This window comes from Rhodnius prolixus, unplaced genomic scaffold (genome assembly GCF_049639745.1).
Source record: "Rhodnius prolixus isolate KJV_2025 unplaced genomic scaffold, Rpr scaffold_19, whole genome shotgun sequence".
Lineage (NCBI taxonomy): Eukaryota > Metazoa > Arthropoda > Insecta > Hemiptera > Reduviidae > Rhodnius > Rhodnius prolixus.
In genome coordinates this window covers 1,788,469-1,805,589 of record NW_027411584.1, presented here as the reverse complement: position 1 = coordinate 1,805,589, position 17,121 = coordinate 1,788,469, and the positions used below count along the sequence as shown (strand labels likewise).

At 35.5% G+C, this 17,121-nt stretch overlaps 1 protein-coding gene across 2 annotated transcripts in view; it reads left to right on the top strand.

The window, feature by feature from the left end:
• The window catches only part of LOC141448331 (lachesin-like), a 78,295-nt gene extending 65,375 nt beyond the window's left edge, over positions 1–12,920 (top strand). For both annotated transcript variants that reach the window (XM_074116664.1, XM_074116663.1), the window contains 3 exons: positions 1,815–2,099; positions 3,790–3,852; positions 8,801–12,920. In XM_074116664.1, coding sequence (XP_073972765.1) covers positions 1,815–2,099; positions 3,790–3,852; positions 8,801–8,886 — 434 coding nt within the window. In that variant the 3' untranslated portion in view covers positions 8,887–12,920. The remainder of the gene's footprint in view (positions 1–1,814; positions 2,100–3,789; positions 3,853–8,800) is intronic.
• Positions 12,921–17,121: the final 4,201 nt, after the last annotated feature.

The following is a 17,121-nucleotide window of genomic DNA, read 5'->3' as shown; positions in this document are numbered from 1 at the left end:
AAATATGTGTGTAAAAAAAACAAAAACAAAGTCACTAATTTGATTCTCTTTTCACCAATTCCATCATCGCTGACAATAGGATGTTCCGCGTTTAGTTAGTGTTGCATTTACTCTTCAACAGTAGTTGGTGCCCCAAAGTTTCGTCGTCGGAGAGGCAGCTGGCTTCAGATGGTGTTCCGCTCGTAACATTGGTTTTCCGCCTCTTGTGCTCGAAAAAGAAATAAAAAATGGTAACAATAACAAATAACTGATAGTTCAATTGCAATATATATCCTTATCTTATTCAGTCTCATCAAAATTAACAACTACAAAGAGAGAATCAGTCCTCTACACCAGGGGTGGCCAACTTTTCTGTATATAAGATCTACTTTTCATCTAACAAGTGTGTCGCGATCGACTTGTTGTCATAGGCCTAGTCTAAGGGGGAAGAAGGAGTGTGAAATGCATACTATGTTTATACACTGTGTTTCAGTATAAGGTACATCCCAGCGAGGTTTATCTACCTGCGTAAAAACCAACAACAATAATTATTTAAAGGGCCAAAAACTCACATCCAGGGGAATTAAAAGAACATGGATAATTATTAACAATATTTGTTAATTCTAAGCAGCTACAGATAAAGACAGATTTAGAATTTACTTTGTTGCCTTAACATTAATGGGAAGACTGAGTTTGCATGTCTCTAACCAAGGAATCATAATTAGGTGTGTCTATCCTGACAAAGATAATAATAGTGAGTCTTCACTTATGGGAATCAGTCAGGACAGGACGTTGTTTAGTCTTCGTTAGCTTCAAGTATGAAGTATGAAAATTTGCATAGGTATGTAGATCCGAAACGAGAATATACATCCATGGTACACGGAATTCCACTCCAGACATTGCGAGCAATCGACAATCGACTAAAACTGGCCTCGCCATCGACCGGTCGATCGCGATCGACTTGTTGGCCGCCCCTGCTCTGTATGATTTCAATAGTTTTTCATTATTTAACTAACTTTTCTTTTCAAAAAAAAAAACTGATAGCTTTACCTTGTAGCCGTCAGTTTTTCTTTAAAAGCAGAATTTTTCTTCTTTAGATAAAACGTTTATAAGGGGGGGGGGGAAAAGAAGAGGAAAAGTCTTTGCGAAAAATACGAATCTTTATCCAGGGATTATGGATCCAGATTATTCAAAGTGAGACATGTTTGGAGGAAGTTTTTCCACACACACACACACACACACACACACACACACACACATACACACTTTAACACAAATCTCCCCTCTCAAGAACCCTCCAGTAGAGCGACGACATTTCCCACAGTATAAACCCCCCCCCTAACTTTGGTTGTTATCCAACAGATGGAGCGCGGAGCTTTACACTCCGCTGATACGTCAAACATGCGGCTAGTTTATACAACCCAAACGCAACCCCAACACACAGCTTTTTGGGGGTTGTGACGTAACACCCACAAATTGTGACAGTTAACCCCCTTTCTTTTCTGCTATCGCGCCCCCCCCTCTCTATGGACTGACTCGCGTTCACTCTGCTATCTTTAAACCAACCTAAAGCCATCTTTAAACTGTCTTCACCTTATCTAAATGATACAACACGCCATGACACTTTTTTGTCACTGTTTGTCTGTCATCATCTACAGAATCATCCCAGAAGCAGCTTTTCCATTCATATCTTTTCACAATCTCGTACTCTTTTTCCAGTAACCATTTTTTTTTTTTGTGTGTGTGTAGGGGAAGATGATTCTGATCAGATCAATTTCTCTCCCTTCGCAAACGTTGTCATAACATTTTTTTTTCTTAGTCTCTTTATTCCACAGTTTCACCAATGATCTGGGTACCAAACCAATTGGTGGGCGCTCCAGCTGGCACAGATGTCACCATTGAGTGTAACACCGAAGCATATCCCAGAGCGATCAGCTATTGGGTATACGATAGTATAATGCTATTGCCAAATAAAAAATATCTGACCAAATCGCAAGATAACTCTTATAGAACGTACATGAAATTGACTGTACGTAATTTAACGTCTAGAGATTTTGGCAGCTATCGATGTATATCGAAGAATTCTTTAGGCGAAACTGAAGGATCGATACGACTTTATGGTGAGTTTTTTTTTATTATTAATTACCTTTGATGTACCTATATATGTTTATATTTGTAAGTATTGTTATTTAGGTGAGTAAAATAATGGTTTACTCGTGATCACAACAGCGTGATCAATGGATATCGATGTTTATGTCAGCAATCGTGTTTGTGGTTATTAATTAAGATGAATTCCCTTAAGGAGTCGGGAAAACAATCATCGCCTATAATTATTACCTGGATAGGTAATAATTACATACATCTAAGTCAGGGGTTGCCAAACTATAATTTTTCGAAATCTTCTTCGACCCCCCCCATAAAAGTAATTTTCAGTTAATTAAAATAAAACTATCTATTAGGTACTGTTTCTACATTTATTTTATGATTTTAAACATTTATTAAAGTAATTTTACATTGTGTAACAAATAGTTTTGTTGAAAAATATATTAATGTTGAAATTTAAATACCTTAATATTTATTAAATAATAAGTAAAGTAACTACAGTATTGCTTCTTAATTAATGAGATGGGGTGTGCCTGGTGTTTCTTTGCAAGGTTCCGCTATACTGGGTTCGAAAATGTTTTTCCTTCGACCCCCTACTTTTGTTAAATAGTCCCCCTGGGGGTCTATATAGACCACTTTCTAAGTCCTCTGATCTAAGTAGTACCAATAACTTTGACATGGTGCTTACGCTGTTGTGGGCGTAACCGGAAGAGTAGCCCACGAATATAACCTCCATAAAACTGATCAAAAAGGCATTGAGTACATATCTCAAGCGGTAACTTGGTAGATATGGTGCTTACGCTGTAGTGGGCGTAACCGGAAGAGTAGCCCACGAATATAACCTCCATAAAACTGATCAAAAAGGCATTGAGTACATATCTCAAGCGGTAACTTGGTAGATATGGTGCTTACGCTGTTGTGGGCGTAACCGGAAGAGTAGCCCAGATAAGTGTGATGCATTTTTTTCCAAAACATTTTCCTTAAAACGCGCTCTATTTCCGCCTAATTACGGTACCATCTAATTTTTTCCATGCAAGGAAACCTCTGGAATTTACAGAATTTACCATTTTTTGTTTTGTTCATACCGAGAGGCATTTCCCAGAGGTTAGGGAAATTCATACCCAGGCAGATTTTTGCTTGTTTCCTCCAGAGTGAATCTCTGCATACCTCTTTTATATTCAACTCGCACTTAGGGCACCACGAAGCGGGTTTTGACGCCCTATTTGGGTAGCACCGCTACTGGCTTCGATGTACTACAATCTACTGGTATAATGTACAGACAAACTAGATACCAGTCTCTTATGCCCCTTTTTTTAATTAACACACTCCGCGGAAGATGAAAGGAAAACGTCAAAAACCCATCAAAAAATAAGAAAAAGGAATGAAAACCCAATCTTACAGAACCAAGAAACCTCATTTTTTGTTGTACAGCAAAAGATTCAAGATCATTAAAAGTTTAAGCTAATTTTTGACGTCATGTTACTTTGAAAAAGTAAAATAAAAGCCTTTTTCCATTTGAGAAGATCTGTTTGTGATTATTAAGTTTGAACTTTACAAGTTTTAAAACTTAAATACATTTAATGAGAGCTTGTTTTATAAGAGTGGTGTGTTGGTGTGAAAGCTAAGAAAGTAAGTTTTGTAGCTTTATTTGGTAATATTGCTCGGCTGGGATTGTAGTTGAGTTTCCTGTTTACTTGTTGCTTGCAGAGATCCCGTTACCATCGCAAGCACCACGCTACACGGAGATGGGCAGCCGGGCTGGTAAAGACGGTAAGCAGAACTCTCTTACTTCCTGCATTTGCATTGTAAATACTTCCGTTTTACAGTTTAAGAACAGAGAAAGAGAGAGAGAGAGTATGCTAGATAGAGAAAGAGGATTCAACACACGCTTAAACTTCGCACGTCACACTATCACAAGACTTAGCTGTAATAAACGTCACACATTTATAGCACTTTAACACAGTACACAGACTCCAATTTCAATATTGAAGTGAAACTGTTACCATTTAAGAAGAATAAGTTTATGCAGTTTGTTAAAGACGTTTTGTGGTTTAGTACAGGCTCATTCATGCATTTAGATAATACTGCATGTTCACCACGTAGGGTTTACTACGAGGGTCGTTTGAAAAGTCCGTGCAAAGTCAGAGAGATAGCACCACTGGCGCGTATCGAGGTTATGTTTAGTTAGTAGCATCTCTTGGAAGAAAACACACCAAGTTTTAGCCAGATCGGTCTATTTCTTTGTGTTTGGCATTCGTTTGAATCGAGGAAGTCGAGTGATTTTCAAAAAATGGACGAAAAAGAATTTCGTGTGTTGATTAAACACTACTTTATGAAAGGCAAAACGCATCAGGAGTCTAAAGAGAAGCTTGATAAACATTATGGTGACTCTGTACCTTCGATTAGAACAGTTTATAAGTGGTTTCAAAATTTTCAGAGTGGCCATATGTGCACAAGTGACGCTGAGCGTTCTGGACGCCCTGTTGAGGTTACTACTCCAGAAATCATTGATAAAATCCATGATATGGTGATGGATGACAGAAGAGTGAAGGTGCGTGAGATTGCTAGTGCTGTGGGCATCTCGAATGAACGGGTACATAATATTTTGCATCAACATTTGGACATGACAAAGCTATCCGCAAGATGGGTGCCGCGATTGCTCACGCTTGACCAAAAACGAAATCGTGTGAAGTGTTGCAAGGACGGTTTGCAGCTGTTCCAGAAGAATCCGCAGGACTTTAAGCGTCGTTTCGTCACTGTGGGTGAAACATGGATACATCACTACACTCCTGAGACCAAAGAACAATCTAAACAATGGGTTACCAAGGGGGAATCTGCGCCAAAAAAGGCGAAGACCGTTCCTTCGGCCGGAAAGATTATGGCGACTGTCTTTTGGGATTCGCAAGGAATAATCCTCATCGACTATCTGGAAAAGGGTAAAACTATTACTGGTGCATATTATTCATCGTTATTGGACCGTTTGAAAACCGAGCTGCTAGAAAAACGCCCACGATTGGCCCACAAAAAAGTCCTTTTCCATCACGACAACGCACCAGCTCACACCTCAGCAGTTGTGGTCGCAAAATTAATGGAAAATAGGGTTCCAACTCGTTTCACATCCCCCCTATTCTCCAGACTTGGCTCCCTCGGACTACTATTTGTTCCCCAATATGAAGAAATGGCTGGCGGGAAAAAGATTTTATTCAAACGAGGAGGTGATTGCAGAAACGAATGGCTATTTTTCAGACTTGGACAAATCCTATTATTCGGAAGGGATCAACAAACTAGAGCAGCGTTGGACGAAGTGTATAAGCCTAAAAGGAGACTATGTTGAAAAATAAAAAAGGTTTACCCCAAAAAATTAAGTAGTTTTTATTTTTGCACGGACTTTTCAAACGACCCTCGTATGCAAGCCAGAGTCTCGCTCGGCCCTTGCGACCTACACGATGGTACTTCAGGGATGAAATTCTCTTCGCTTTTTTTTTTTTTTTAAAAAAAAAGACTAAGTTCACTGAATAAGCTAGAAAATTAAAGCATTTAGTGTGAATATTCACAAGCAGTGGCGTAGATGCCCCTGCGCAAGAGGCTGGGCCAATCCATTTATTATTATTTTTTTAAATGATTTCAGGCGCGTCAACATCTAAGGTTATTGGCGCCTGGAGCTTTTTTCAGTGCACTGCCGGCCTCCGGACAGTGTTCTCTCGTTACAGACAACACTGTCTATCACCGGACAGTGAGCTGTAAGAAGCTCCTAGGAAGAGAAAATCTAAGGGTCAGCAGCTGGATTCGAACCCGGGTATTATTATTATTATTATTATGAATTACATGCTCTACGAATAATTATAATATGGAGTTGCAGAAGCTGGAAAGAGGAATAGGCCCAAGGTTAGCGTTCTGGATTCCTAGGCAAGGAAACCTGTAGATTTCCAGAATTTACCTTTATTCTAATCGAGAGGTATTCCCCATGAGGTTACGGGAATTAGTTACCCAGCCAGATCATTGCTTGTCTCCTCCAGCAGTGAATCTCTGCATACCTCTTTTATCTTCAACTTGCTCCCAAATATAATCCTCGTCTTGCCCTATGGAAGAGTTTTAGGGCTCGATGAAGCGGGTTTTTTTTTACGCCCTGTCCTGGGTAGCACCGCTGTTGGTTTCGTAGTACTATAGTGTACTGGTAAATGGCGGAGATCTCAATCCAGCTTGTCACTGGCTACATGTCCGTCCGATGATGGTGACAGTGCTGTCTTTAACGAGTGAACACTTCACAAAGACCGGCAGTGCTCTGAAAGAAAAAAAATTTCCTGTTAACGATGATAACCTTAGACGTTGATTTTTAGAAAGTTTTAAAAGAATTGTAAAACTAATTCATTAAAAAAAATAGAACCTTTCAGGTTGACCTAAACCTTATTTTGGTACTTTCTGGATGGTACCTGAAATATTTCAAAGTTCAAAGTGCATTTTCAACAATTTTTTCATTTTTCAGTTACGGTAACCACAAACAGAATGGGACCAAATTGCAAAAACCATTTTTACGTATTCACAATCGATAATCGAAATTGAAATTCAGAATCGAAATCTGCACCATTATAGACACTAGTAAAGAGATTTCAATCAATATTTCCCGTAATCGAAGATGAGTTTCTTCCTCTTTACACCAATAAGGGCACGGTATATTTTTTTCTTTTAGCTTTAATCGGATGTCAACTTAAACCACCTCGAGTGTCTTGTTTATAACAGAGCGATTGCCATGTTCCCACAGTAGTCTCCAGTTCCTTTGGGCTGTTCACTATAAAAACTCTATGTGTGACGTAGGCAGTATGTCTTGTCTTGTATCTCCACTTACCTAATATTCCCATTGGATTTCCGCTTCCTTCTTTCAAGGGTACTTCCTCTTTTTTTATTGCTTTCTCTTTCGCGCGCGCACAACACGCTCTTTCCACCAATCAATATCAATCACTGGAAATGTTCTACGGCTTCATTGGTGCGCGTATTTATTGCGCGAAAAACAAAAATTTATAAATGTACTGGATAAATGAAGGGGATTCGTTGGCGACAAAAATGCAGATTTGCGACAGTTTCATTGGTTACTTTAATGGTAGTCAGCAATCCCCCCCCCACCCCAATTAGAATGGGAATTCAGTCTGTGCAGTTTAGAATTCAGACTATTCCTACAGCAATCGCTAGGGAGTCAAAATGAAAAAGTGAATTTCTACCATTCATTACTTTGCTATTTCATTACTTTGTTAAGTAATAAGTAATTCCAGTTTAAGAACTTTATCGGTAGTGGGGGGCGGAAATTGCCCACCTTAAGCTTTGCACAAGCATAAATTGGCTGAAGAGAGCTTTCAATTCACTGATATGGTGCGCATTTCAGCATAAATCATGAAGAGATATTAGAAGAAGCAAGATCAGAGTTAATCAGGGCTGAAATAGGAGGGAGCATTGTTTTTGCATTGATTCTGGCTCATTCGGCAGCGAGATGAGCGTAAACCTTATTGACCCTTTCTAAGGAAATTATTTAGTACCACGACGATAAGGAACAACTATTTTTTTAAAAAACGAGGAGGCGGTACACTGAAAAGCAAAGATTTAGGAAGCAACTAATCTAAGATCAGTCAACAACCTCGAACAGTACAGGATGCTTGCTTCCGGTTTGAGACGAGGCACTGTCTATAACAGCATTTCCCAACCTTTGTAGTACATAATGCTAAATTGTACCACTTCCTAAAAATGATTGTATTTCGTGAAATTTATTATTCCGAGAATTAGTATCATCTTTATAGATGTATAGAGATACAATCTATCTGTTACAAAGGAGTTCATCATGTTCATCTTCACTTTATAAACTTTGTAAAGTGTAAGATCTTAGTTTTAAAACTTTTTTAAATAATCAAAAAATTGCGTACATATTTCTCTCTTCAAAATTATTAATTAATTTACAAAGTTCTTCTTTAAGATTATTATATTTGTGCCCAAAATCTTCTAAATTAATTTCTTTTAAGCATTCCAACTACCTGTAAGTACCAATTAAATTTAATGTTGCTTGGATAGAGCTTACTCATTACAATCAAGTCTCTTTAAGCAGATTTTTACATAGTTATCATTTAAGTTCTGTCGCATGATAATTCTATTAAATTTTCTTTATCTTTTATCGATAATGATGTAGCTTTTCCTAAATTTTCTTTATAGAAGGAGAATTATCCGAATTATCATTTGTGTTTTCGGGGTTTTGGGAAAATGCTCCATGAAAGACAAATTTAATTCCTGTTAAATGTGCTATTATATTTTCTCGTATATCTTGAGACAGACTAACCTTATTACTGTACATATTAACTACTTTACTGTGTAAAATTTTTATAAATTACAGGAAAAAAACGTTTTTATGATATTTTTATGATTTATTTTTTTTGTAATTTTTATGTCCGCCATTATTATTTTTCGTGTACCACCAACCAGCAACTCGCAACTACCACAGTTTGGGAAACGCTGGTCTATACCATAACTTCGAACTTGATTGACGGACTTCGATACCATCAGATCCACCTCATCTAATAAAATGACAATCTTATCTCAAAACGAACTTAGTAATAAAACTTGCATAACTTGCGTTTTCAGATGTAATGCACCTCTTTAAAAAAAAAATAAAGCAACAACGATAATTATAATTTTTAATCGCTTTATTAATTGCAAAAAGTCCTTCTTTTTTTTTTTTTGACAGGAAGACGAGTGGAGGCCAGCTGGTCAGGAGCGTGTCTGTTCCTGACGACCATAGTCATCATGCACAATACGCCTACCTCGGTGTAATCCAGCTTCATCATCAATCTTCATTCTATGTCCTCGTAAATTTATATTACATACATTATACATATACATAATACATACGAATATATGTATATATGTTACGTAATTAATATTTCAAACCACTAATTCTCCTTTCCATTAGCGGTCACTGGTTAAATCAAATTAGATACTTTCTTTCGGATTGATTTTTTTCTTTTTGGTTTAAGTTAATTTCCTGATGACACCGGAAGTTTGCCTAACAGAGGTATTTTTTTTAAAATAAATTAAAAAATAAAACAAAATATATATTCTGAATTAGTTTATAATAGTTTGAAAAAAGAATTCTTATTGATTCTAGATTAATCCTATGTACGAGCGATTCAGTGCTATTTTAGGCCTATTATTTATTTATAATGTTGCATGGCTCTCTGCTAAGTACAGAAGGCCGAAGGCCCCTCGCCTCTCCTCCCAAACAAAATAAATAACCAACTAAATATATGAAAATTAACAACGAACACTCGATATTTAGCTTATTGCAGATTTTTAGCCGATTCATTTTCTAGTAAATCTAATCTCTCACGTTAAGCGTTTATAAAACAATTGCGTAATAATTTTAACAAGTTTCAACCTGCCTTGAGTTGAAAAATGTCACTAGTTTTAAACGCTGTCACACGTTGGATTGGCAAAAGCGATGTCCTGGTTTCACTAAACGGCGTAATCTACTTCAGGCAAACTTTGTAAACCTTATCGTAATACTAAGTGGTTTGAAACTTTTCCAAACTCAAATGTATCCCCCCCTCTTCTTCCTCCTCCGGAAAAATAACCATTTCCTTATAACTAAAAAAAAACAAACAGAAAATTCAATGTAAATACTTTTACAACAGAACCAACTAAAGAACAGATGTTTTTAATTTTTATAATTAATTATAAGGTCAATTGAAAAACTATTTATGAGGCTTTCTGCATTGAGGCAAAATTTGCATATTTCTCGTTTACATCAAGTGCAATGCTCACAAACGTTGAAAGTTTTATCAACGTTAATATTGCTGGCTAAAAGCCACTATGAAAATAATATTATTAATACATATTCAATGTAAATTATGTAACTAAATGTAAATTTGTAAAAATATTTTGAAGAATATTCTGTAAATAGTGTAAATAACAAATCTAACGGCAATTATGTACTTTGTTGTAATTATATTTATTTATTATTATATGTTATTTTGTAATATTAATTTAATTATTAAAAAATGAAAATTTCTTGGTGATTATAATTAAATGAGGTAAATATTCTAACACAGAATCTACTCAACATGTCTCTGCTATTCATCAAAGCACGCGGTACATTTCCAGGTGTTATTCTCCGGATTTCCGGTTTCTCCAATCCGGACATACTGAAAGCCTTGATCGAAATTTTAATAATCATCGTCTTATGTCAATCAAAATTTGGGATTAAATTTTCCCAGTTTCCATTTCGTCAATATTTTCAAGGAAGTAAGAATATTAAGGGACTCTAATAAGCCGCTATTTATGCTGCCAATGTGGATGACATTGGATAGTTTAGCACTAGCGATGATCTGGGTGGAAATGATAAGGTTATTCTGTTGTGGAAGCCAAGAATTTCTAGTGGCCCAAAACGTTTTCTTTTTGTGAGGGAAAATGGCTAGCTATGCTTGGAAAATTGCTGAGAAAACCGCACAGTTTTCTCCAGCTGATAGCAAATGAAAATTCTGAACAGATTTGGTGAGACAGTTTAACACAAATCTGAGTACGGAGAAAGAAAAAAAGAATTTTTCTGAGAAAACTTTACGGATCTGTACGTGTCATGCTTTCTCAGGGAGTTTTATGGACTCAGAACCATCTGAAAGAGTTCAGAAGAGAAGCTGTTGGTTCTGTAATTGAAAGCAGAATCACATTTGTTCCTTTCATCTGAAATGAATCTAAGGAAAGCCTGGTTTCTGCCAGGCATGAAGTGAATTCTTCCACAAATCCTAGGATTAAGTGATTGGTTGAGGGAGGACTATCGTTTGATTAAGAGATCTCATCTCGGGCACTAAAAAAGAAAAAGGTCTTTCTAAAATCGCACAGCATCCCAGTCCAGAAAAAAAAAATCAACAAAAATCTTAATTTTTCTTAATTATTTACCCACTATAAATTTATTGATTTTATCACCAAATCACTACAATTTTTCATGAAAATTGTTTACAAAATAATAAATGGAAACCTCAGTTTTTCTATTTACAAATTCAAGCATTTATACTTAAGTCCTAAATAAGACATGATTTACTTTGAATCAAAAACTCAATATGGCCACAACAAAACATGTAAATAACTTAATTTCAAATATATATATAAAAAGTAAATAATAAAGATTTATATATATATACAGGGTGTCCCAAGCTATATGGATAACGACTTTTTCTCGGAAACTAAGATAGCTAGAAAAAAAACTAAGAAATACGTGTTCCTTTAGTTTTTTGTTAGGAATCCAAATTTACTTTGTAAATTTTTTTCGGTGCTTCCAGAAGCGTGATACAGGCACCAACTTCATTTTTTCAAATGGAGAGGTGGGATTTTTATTTCAGAAATAGATTCCTCTATTTTTTTTAAGACAAATTTACTTGAACGTCTTTTTTCTGTGAGCGATATTTTAGAAGTTATGAATGAAACCATGATTCTTATAAGAAATATCAAAATGATATTATAACGGTTTTTTGATTGAATAAGAAGAAAACTAATATTTTATTATAAATTTCACTCCTCATTAATACCACTGAATCGCTCCCCGTGTCGATATAACACCATCAGGCATGTGAAGAGATATCTCGATAGGCAATTTGATGGGCGTGTTATATCGACACGGGGGCGATTCAGTGGTCACCTCTCACCGGATTTGACATCTATGGACTGTTTCCTTTGGGTATCCCTGAAAAATAAGGTGATTATTCATAACTTTTATCTTTCCTTCCTTATTTCTGCTTATCTAAAAGCTTTTCAAAACCTAGGTGTATCAGAATCAAGCCGGGATTGCATCTGTAGATGAACTAAAGCAGAGGATAATGGATGCCTGTAACTCGGTTAAAGCCGAATCTATTTTTTTGGCAGTAAGGGACAATTGGCAGGAAAGAGCATGTCTATGCATCTCTAATGGTGGAGGCCATTTCGAGCATGATCTGTAATATTAATGAGGAGTAAAATTTATAATAAAATAGTACTTTTCTTCTTATTCAATCAAAAAACCGTTATAATATTATCATTTTGACATTTCTTATAAGAATCATGTTTTCATTCATAACTTCTAAAATATCGCTCACAGAAAAAAACCGTTCCAGTAAATTTTTCTTAAAAAAAAATAGAGGAATCTATTTCTGAAATAAAAACCACACCTCTCCATTTGAAAAAATGAAATTGGTGCCTGTATCTCGCGTCTGGAGGCACCGAAAAAAATTTACAAATTAAATTTGGATTTCTAACAAAAAAACTAAGGGAACACGTATGTTTTAGTTTTTTTCTAGCTACCTTAGTTTCCGAGAAAAAGTCGTTATCCATATAGCTTGGGACACCCTGTATATATAAGGAAAAACTAATTTTGTAATATGTTAAAAGATAAAAGTAAGATTTTATTTTGCTTCAGGAAAAACTTAGTAGAAAAGAAAAAAATTAGGGCTAAGTAAAAGGAAAATTATGAAGAAAACTATGTGCCAATTGTGTGTGAGAATGGAAAGCTGGAAAATTTGAAAGAAAATTTAGAAAAAAAGAATAATATTAAGTTAAGCTTGTGTAATGTATAGTCTCTGATATATTATATAATATTTGTTATAAATAATAACTTGAGAAAAGAGTAATTTATAATATAGTATATAAATGAAAGAAATATATAAATATATAAAGTGTAAAATATATATAAAGGCTAAATAAATATTTTACAGAATGTAGAAAAAGAAAAATTAAAAAGAAAAAAATTGTTAAAGGCACTTGTATACTTTATAAATAATTAAAGTTAAATAGTTAATTTGAGAGAAATAAAGTGTTAATAAATTAATAAATATTACAATAAATTAATGGATTTTTGTTTAATTTCTCTATAAATAGTGGCCTCAATTGGGTAATGTCCTAAAAAGGAGGAGTCCTCAAATAATAATAATTATTTAAATACAAAATTTATTTATTGACTGGATTGCAAACTTGAGATCTCGATGGATCTGGATGATAAGAATGGCTGGCATTAGTTTGGTGAAAGAATGATTCAATCTTCTCCCCTTCCCCTCTTGTGCACCATCGAATTTCATGAAGTACTCTGCTGTCCACCACTGGACAGTGAGCTGTAATAAAGAGAAAATCTAAAAGGTCCAGCAGCTGGATTTAAATCTGGGGTTTCCGCGAGGGGGAGTCCTGTAAGCTGAACCCCTTAGCTTATTCTTTTCCTGGACGAACTTTCTTAATACTTCTACTTATGCCAATTTTTTCAGACAAGCTTTACCGTTCAGCTACCAAATTAGGTAGCCATGGACGGAGGCGACTAGCAAACGTACTTGAATATAAATGTTTTGTATTACCCATTAAATAAAATCCAAGGCCTAGACCCAAAGAATCGAACCCACTAAACCAACAATACATCTTAGCTTTGCGGGTCTAGCCTACAACCGCCTAACATACTTTACTATAAATTCCTTTTATTAACCAGTAAATAAAATGCAAAGACTACACCCCGAGAATCGAACCCACTAAACCAACAATACATCTTAGCAATGCGGGTCTAGTATCTTAACCGCTCTGCTACTCGTATCATGGCGCCTCGGTTTTAATATCTATTATAAAGGTGAATTGAATTTACTACTAATACACTGGAGCTAAAAGAATTTTCCACATCCAGAAATACAATTTTATTTAATTTTCTTTTTATTCCCCCACTTCTCCAGGACTTTTCCCGGAACTTTTTTTTTTCTCAATTTTCTGTAAACTTTCTAAATACTACAAACATACACACACTTAGATTCATAACTTTTATTGAACAATTTTTCCACGAAAATTTCATTCAGGGAAATCTGAGTGGAGAGATGAGAGGTAGGTTTTATGTGTTTTCTCTTCAATACAGATTTTCCAATTAGTTAGTTAAATTCGGAATTTGAAATATTGCCGATCTTAGAACTTCATTAACAGAGATGCACCTAAAAATAGTTTTTTCAAATTAAATTGAAATTTATTTTGAGCGAATTTAACAATTGTTTTTAGAATTAACGTAAAAAAAAAAATGGAAACTTACTGATTAAGCACAAAAGCTCAGATTAAGCGTAACAAAGCTCAGAGATTGTAATTTAAACTTCCTTTACTAAATTTAACATACTAATAGGGACCATAATTCAACGATTTTAGAGAAAATAAAATTTTAAACTGATTTAAGCATTTATTGAAAGAATCGTATGTAGAATTTTGTTAGTAATGGCGATTATGGTGACTAGTGAAAGAGGTGAAAAATTATTTCAGACTTTCATGTAGTATGTAGTGATTATATGTACATAATCATGAAAACAGAAAGAAAACTCAAAGTGAAAATTCAAAAATTAACTCATTTTCAAACCAGCAATAAAAGAAAAAATTAAATCGAGTAAGTCGAGCAAAAATAATAAGAATTCATTGGAGCATAGTTGGAATCAGTTTAAAGCAGATCAGATTGTGCTTAATCATGCTGACATAAACCTAGGCGGATCATGATCCTTGGGAGCGAGCGGTCCAGGAAATGCTGGAATTTTTTACGCCCCCCCCCAAAAAAAAAATTAGACCCCACGCCCTGTCATTTATAGAGGCTCCGTCATTTTTTTTTTTTTTTTGGAGGGGGCGGTAATTGTTATACTTTACCCAACTACTTTCCAACTCAATAAAGCTGTGCCTGAATAGTTTTTCAGCCGGAAATTTAATAGTATGTTCTGATGTCCTGATGAATTTTGACAAAAAGTGGTTGTTTGAAAGAAGGTTTAAAGGTTTGTATGTATGACGGTTTGAAAGGCATGTAGAGAGCATTTTAGCACAAAAAACTGGATAGACAAACTTTAAATAAAGTTACTTAAGTCAAAACTGAGGCGCTGCGGTAGCCGAGCGGTTAATATACTAGACCCGCAAAGCTAAGATGTATTGTTGGTTTAGTGGGTTCGACTCCCTGTCTAGAGGCCTTGGATTTTATTTAATGGTTAATATGAGAAATTTATAGTAAAGTATGTTAGGCGGTTAAGATACTAGACCCGCAATGCTAAGATGTATTGTTGGTTTAGTGGGTTCGATTCCCTGGTCTGTAGGCCTTGGATTTTATTTAATGGTTAATATGAGAAATTTATAGTAAAGTATGTTAGGCGGTTAAGATACTAGACCCGCAATGCTAAGATGTATTGTTGGTTTAGTGGCTTTGATTCTCCTGGTCTAGGCCTTGGCTTTTATTTAGTGGTTAATATGAGAAATTTATAGTAAAGTATGTTTGCTAGTCGCCTCCGTCCACGACACCTAATTCGGGTAGTTGGACGTAAAGACCAGCCTGAAAAAATTAGCGATTACTTTACTTTTAAGTCAAAATTGATCGAAAGAAATTTATAAGGCAAAAAGTATAAAATCTGATAGTGGCTAAAAATTTTTCTCTTTTTTAAATTTTTTTTTCCATATTTTGAACTCTCATGACTAGACATTTCCCAGAGATCTTGTAAAACGACTTATCCCTGAACATGTTTCATATGTGTGTGGGTGTGTGTCTTTTTTGGAAAAGGGGGTATCCTGAACTGTTAAACAAATATTAAGGTAAGTTTAGATAGAAAGAGTGAAGAAATGAGAAGCCGACAATTAGGGATAAGCATCCCTAATGTTTAAACGTCAGCCCAATCGCTCAACATTCTCCTCAGATATTTGAAAGATGGTATCCTAAATTTAAAAGATGGAAAAGGTTCCAAGGAGAGAGAGAGTATTACAGCCTTCTCCACTGGGGAGTTCCCTGGGGTGTTCCCATTCAGAATGACCACTCCATGAAGGCAAACCTGCGGATTCCACCTTGGAAGTATCAAAAAGAAGAAGAAGAAGGGTTACCGGCAGATTTGGAATATAGAAGCCCTGATTGATCCCTAAATAACTTACCCTTCCAACAAAAAAAAAAAAAAACAGGGTACATCCATCTCGGGATTGCTTTTATTTACGCAAACAGAGGTAAAAAATATTCTTAAGCAGACCCCTTTCATGACTTGGAAGTTCCGATCACCACCTAGTTACATCACATTACATCACACCTTGAATTAGACTGAATTACAGTTCGCCTTTAAACTCGCAGTTGCCCTCAACAAATATCTTTAAGCCCTACCTATATCGTGTAAGTATCTATAAAGTACAATATTTTGAGTACTGTTTGTGTAGTATGGCCACGGGATGATCGCTGGGATGCCCAGAACTCTGAAGAAGTGATTGGATCCTCCTTTCCCACTTCCTAAAGAAGATTCAAGCCCTATTACTATATCCTGGAAGATATTCAGTATTTACATTGCTGGATCAATATTTAATAAACCTAGAAATCTAAATCCTCCTACAGAACTAATTTCCAAGAAAATTAGGAAGACAGAGTTCCCCAGTTGAAGATAAACATTCCCTTCATATTTGAATTGGAAGTCTAATTACAAAACCACTAACTTGAATCAACGGAGAAGTGAATTCAATAGATTACCACCAAGAAACCCTTCTGAATAACCCCCCCTTCTCTCCCCAGCCCTTCCAAACTGTCCCCGACATCAAACACCTGTTGACAACTCCTTCACTGCGGTAGTTATCTAATTCCACTGATATACAGATGATCTAATTAAAACTAGAGAGATTTGATCAGAACAAATAATTATGATTATTACTAAATACATAAAACTTTACTAATTTTAATTAAAAATTAATTTAAGTTGCTTTTTTTTCCCCTTGAGTAACTTCTGGAACATAGAACCGAGCACAAGTGTTGTGTTGCTATCTCTGGTACGATCCACAAACTAATCTTCTTATAACTATACTAACACCATCTTTTGATAATCTCTGTAACAATCAAATTTAGATCCAAGGCACATATAATTTTTGGTGTAATTTACTAAAAGTTTGGCTAATTAAGTTTTTTCTAAGGCCACAAGGAACTCCCTCCTCTCATACAGGGTAACGAAAAGGTTGATGAGTTGAAGAAAGATGGGTTCTTTTCCAGGATTGCGATGTTTTTTTTTGTGAAAACACCAATTTTTCTTTCAGCATGGGGTACCAATTGTG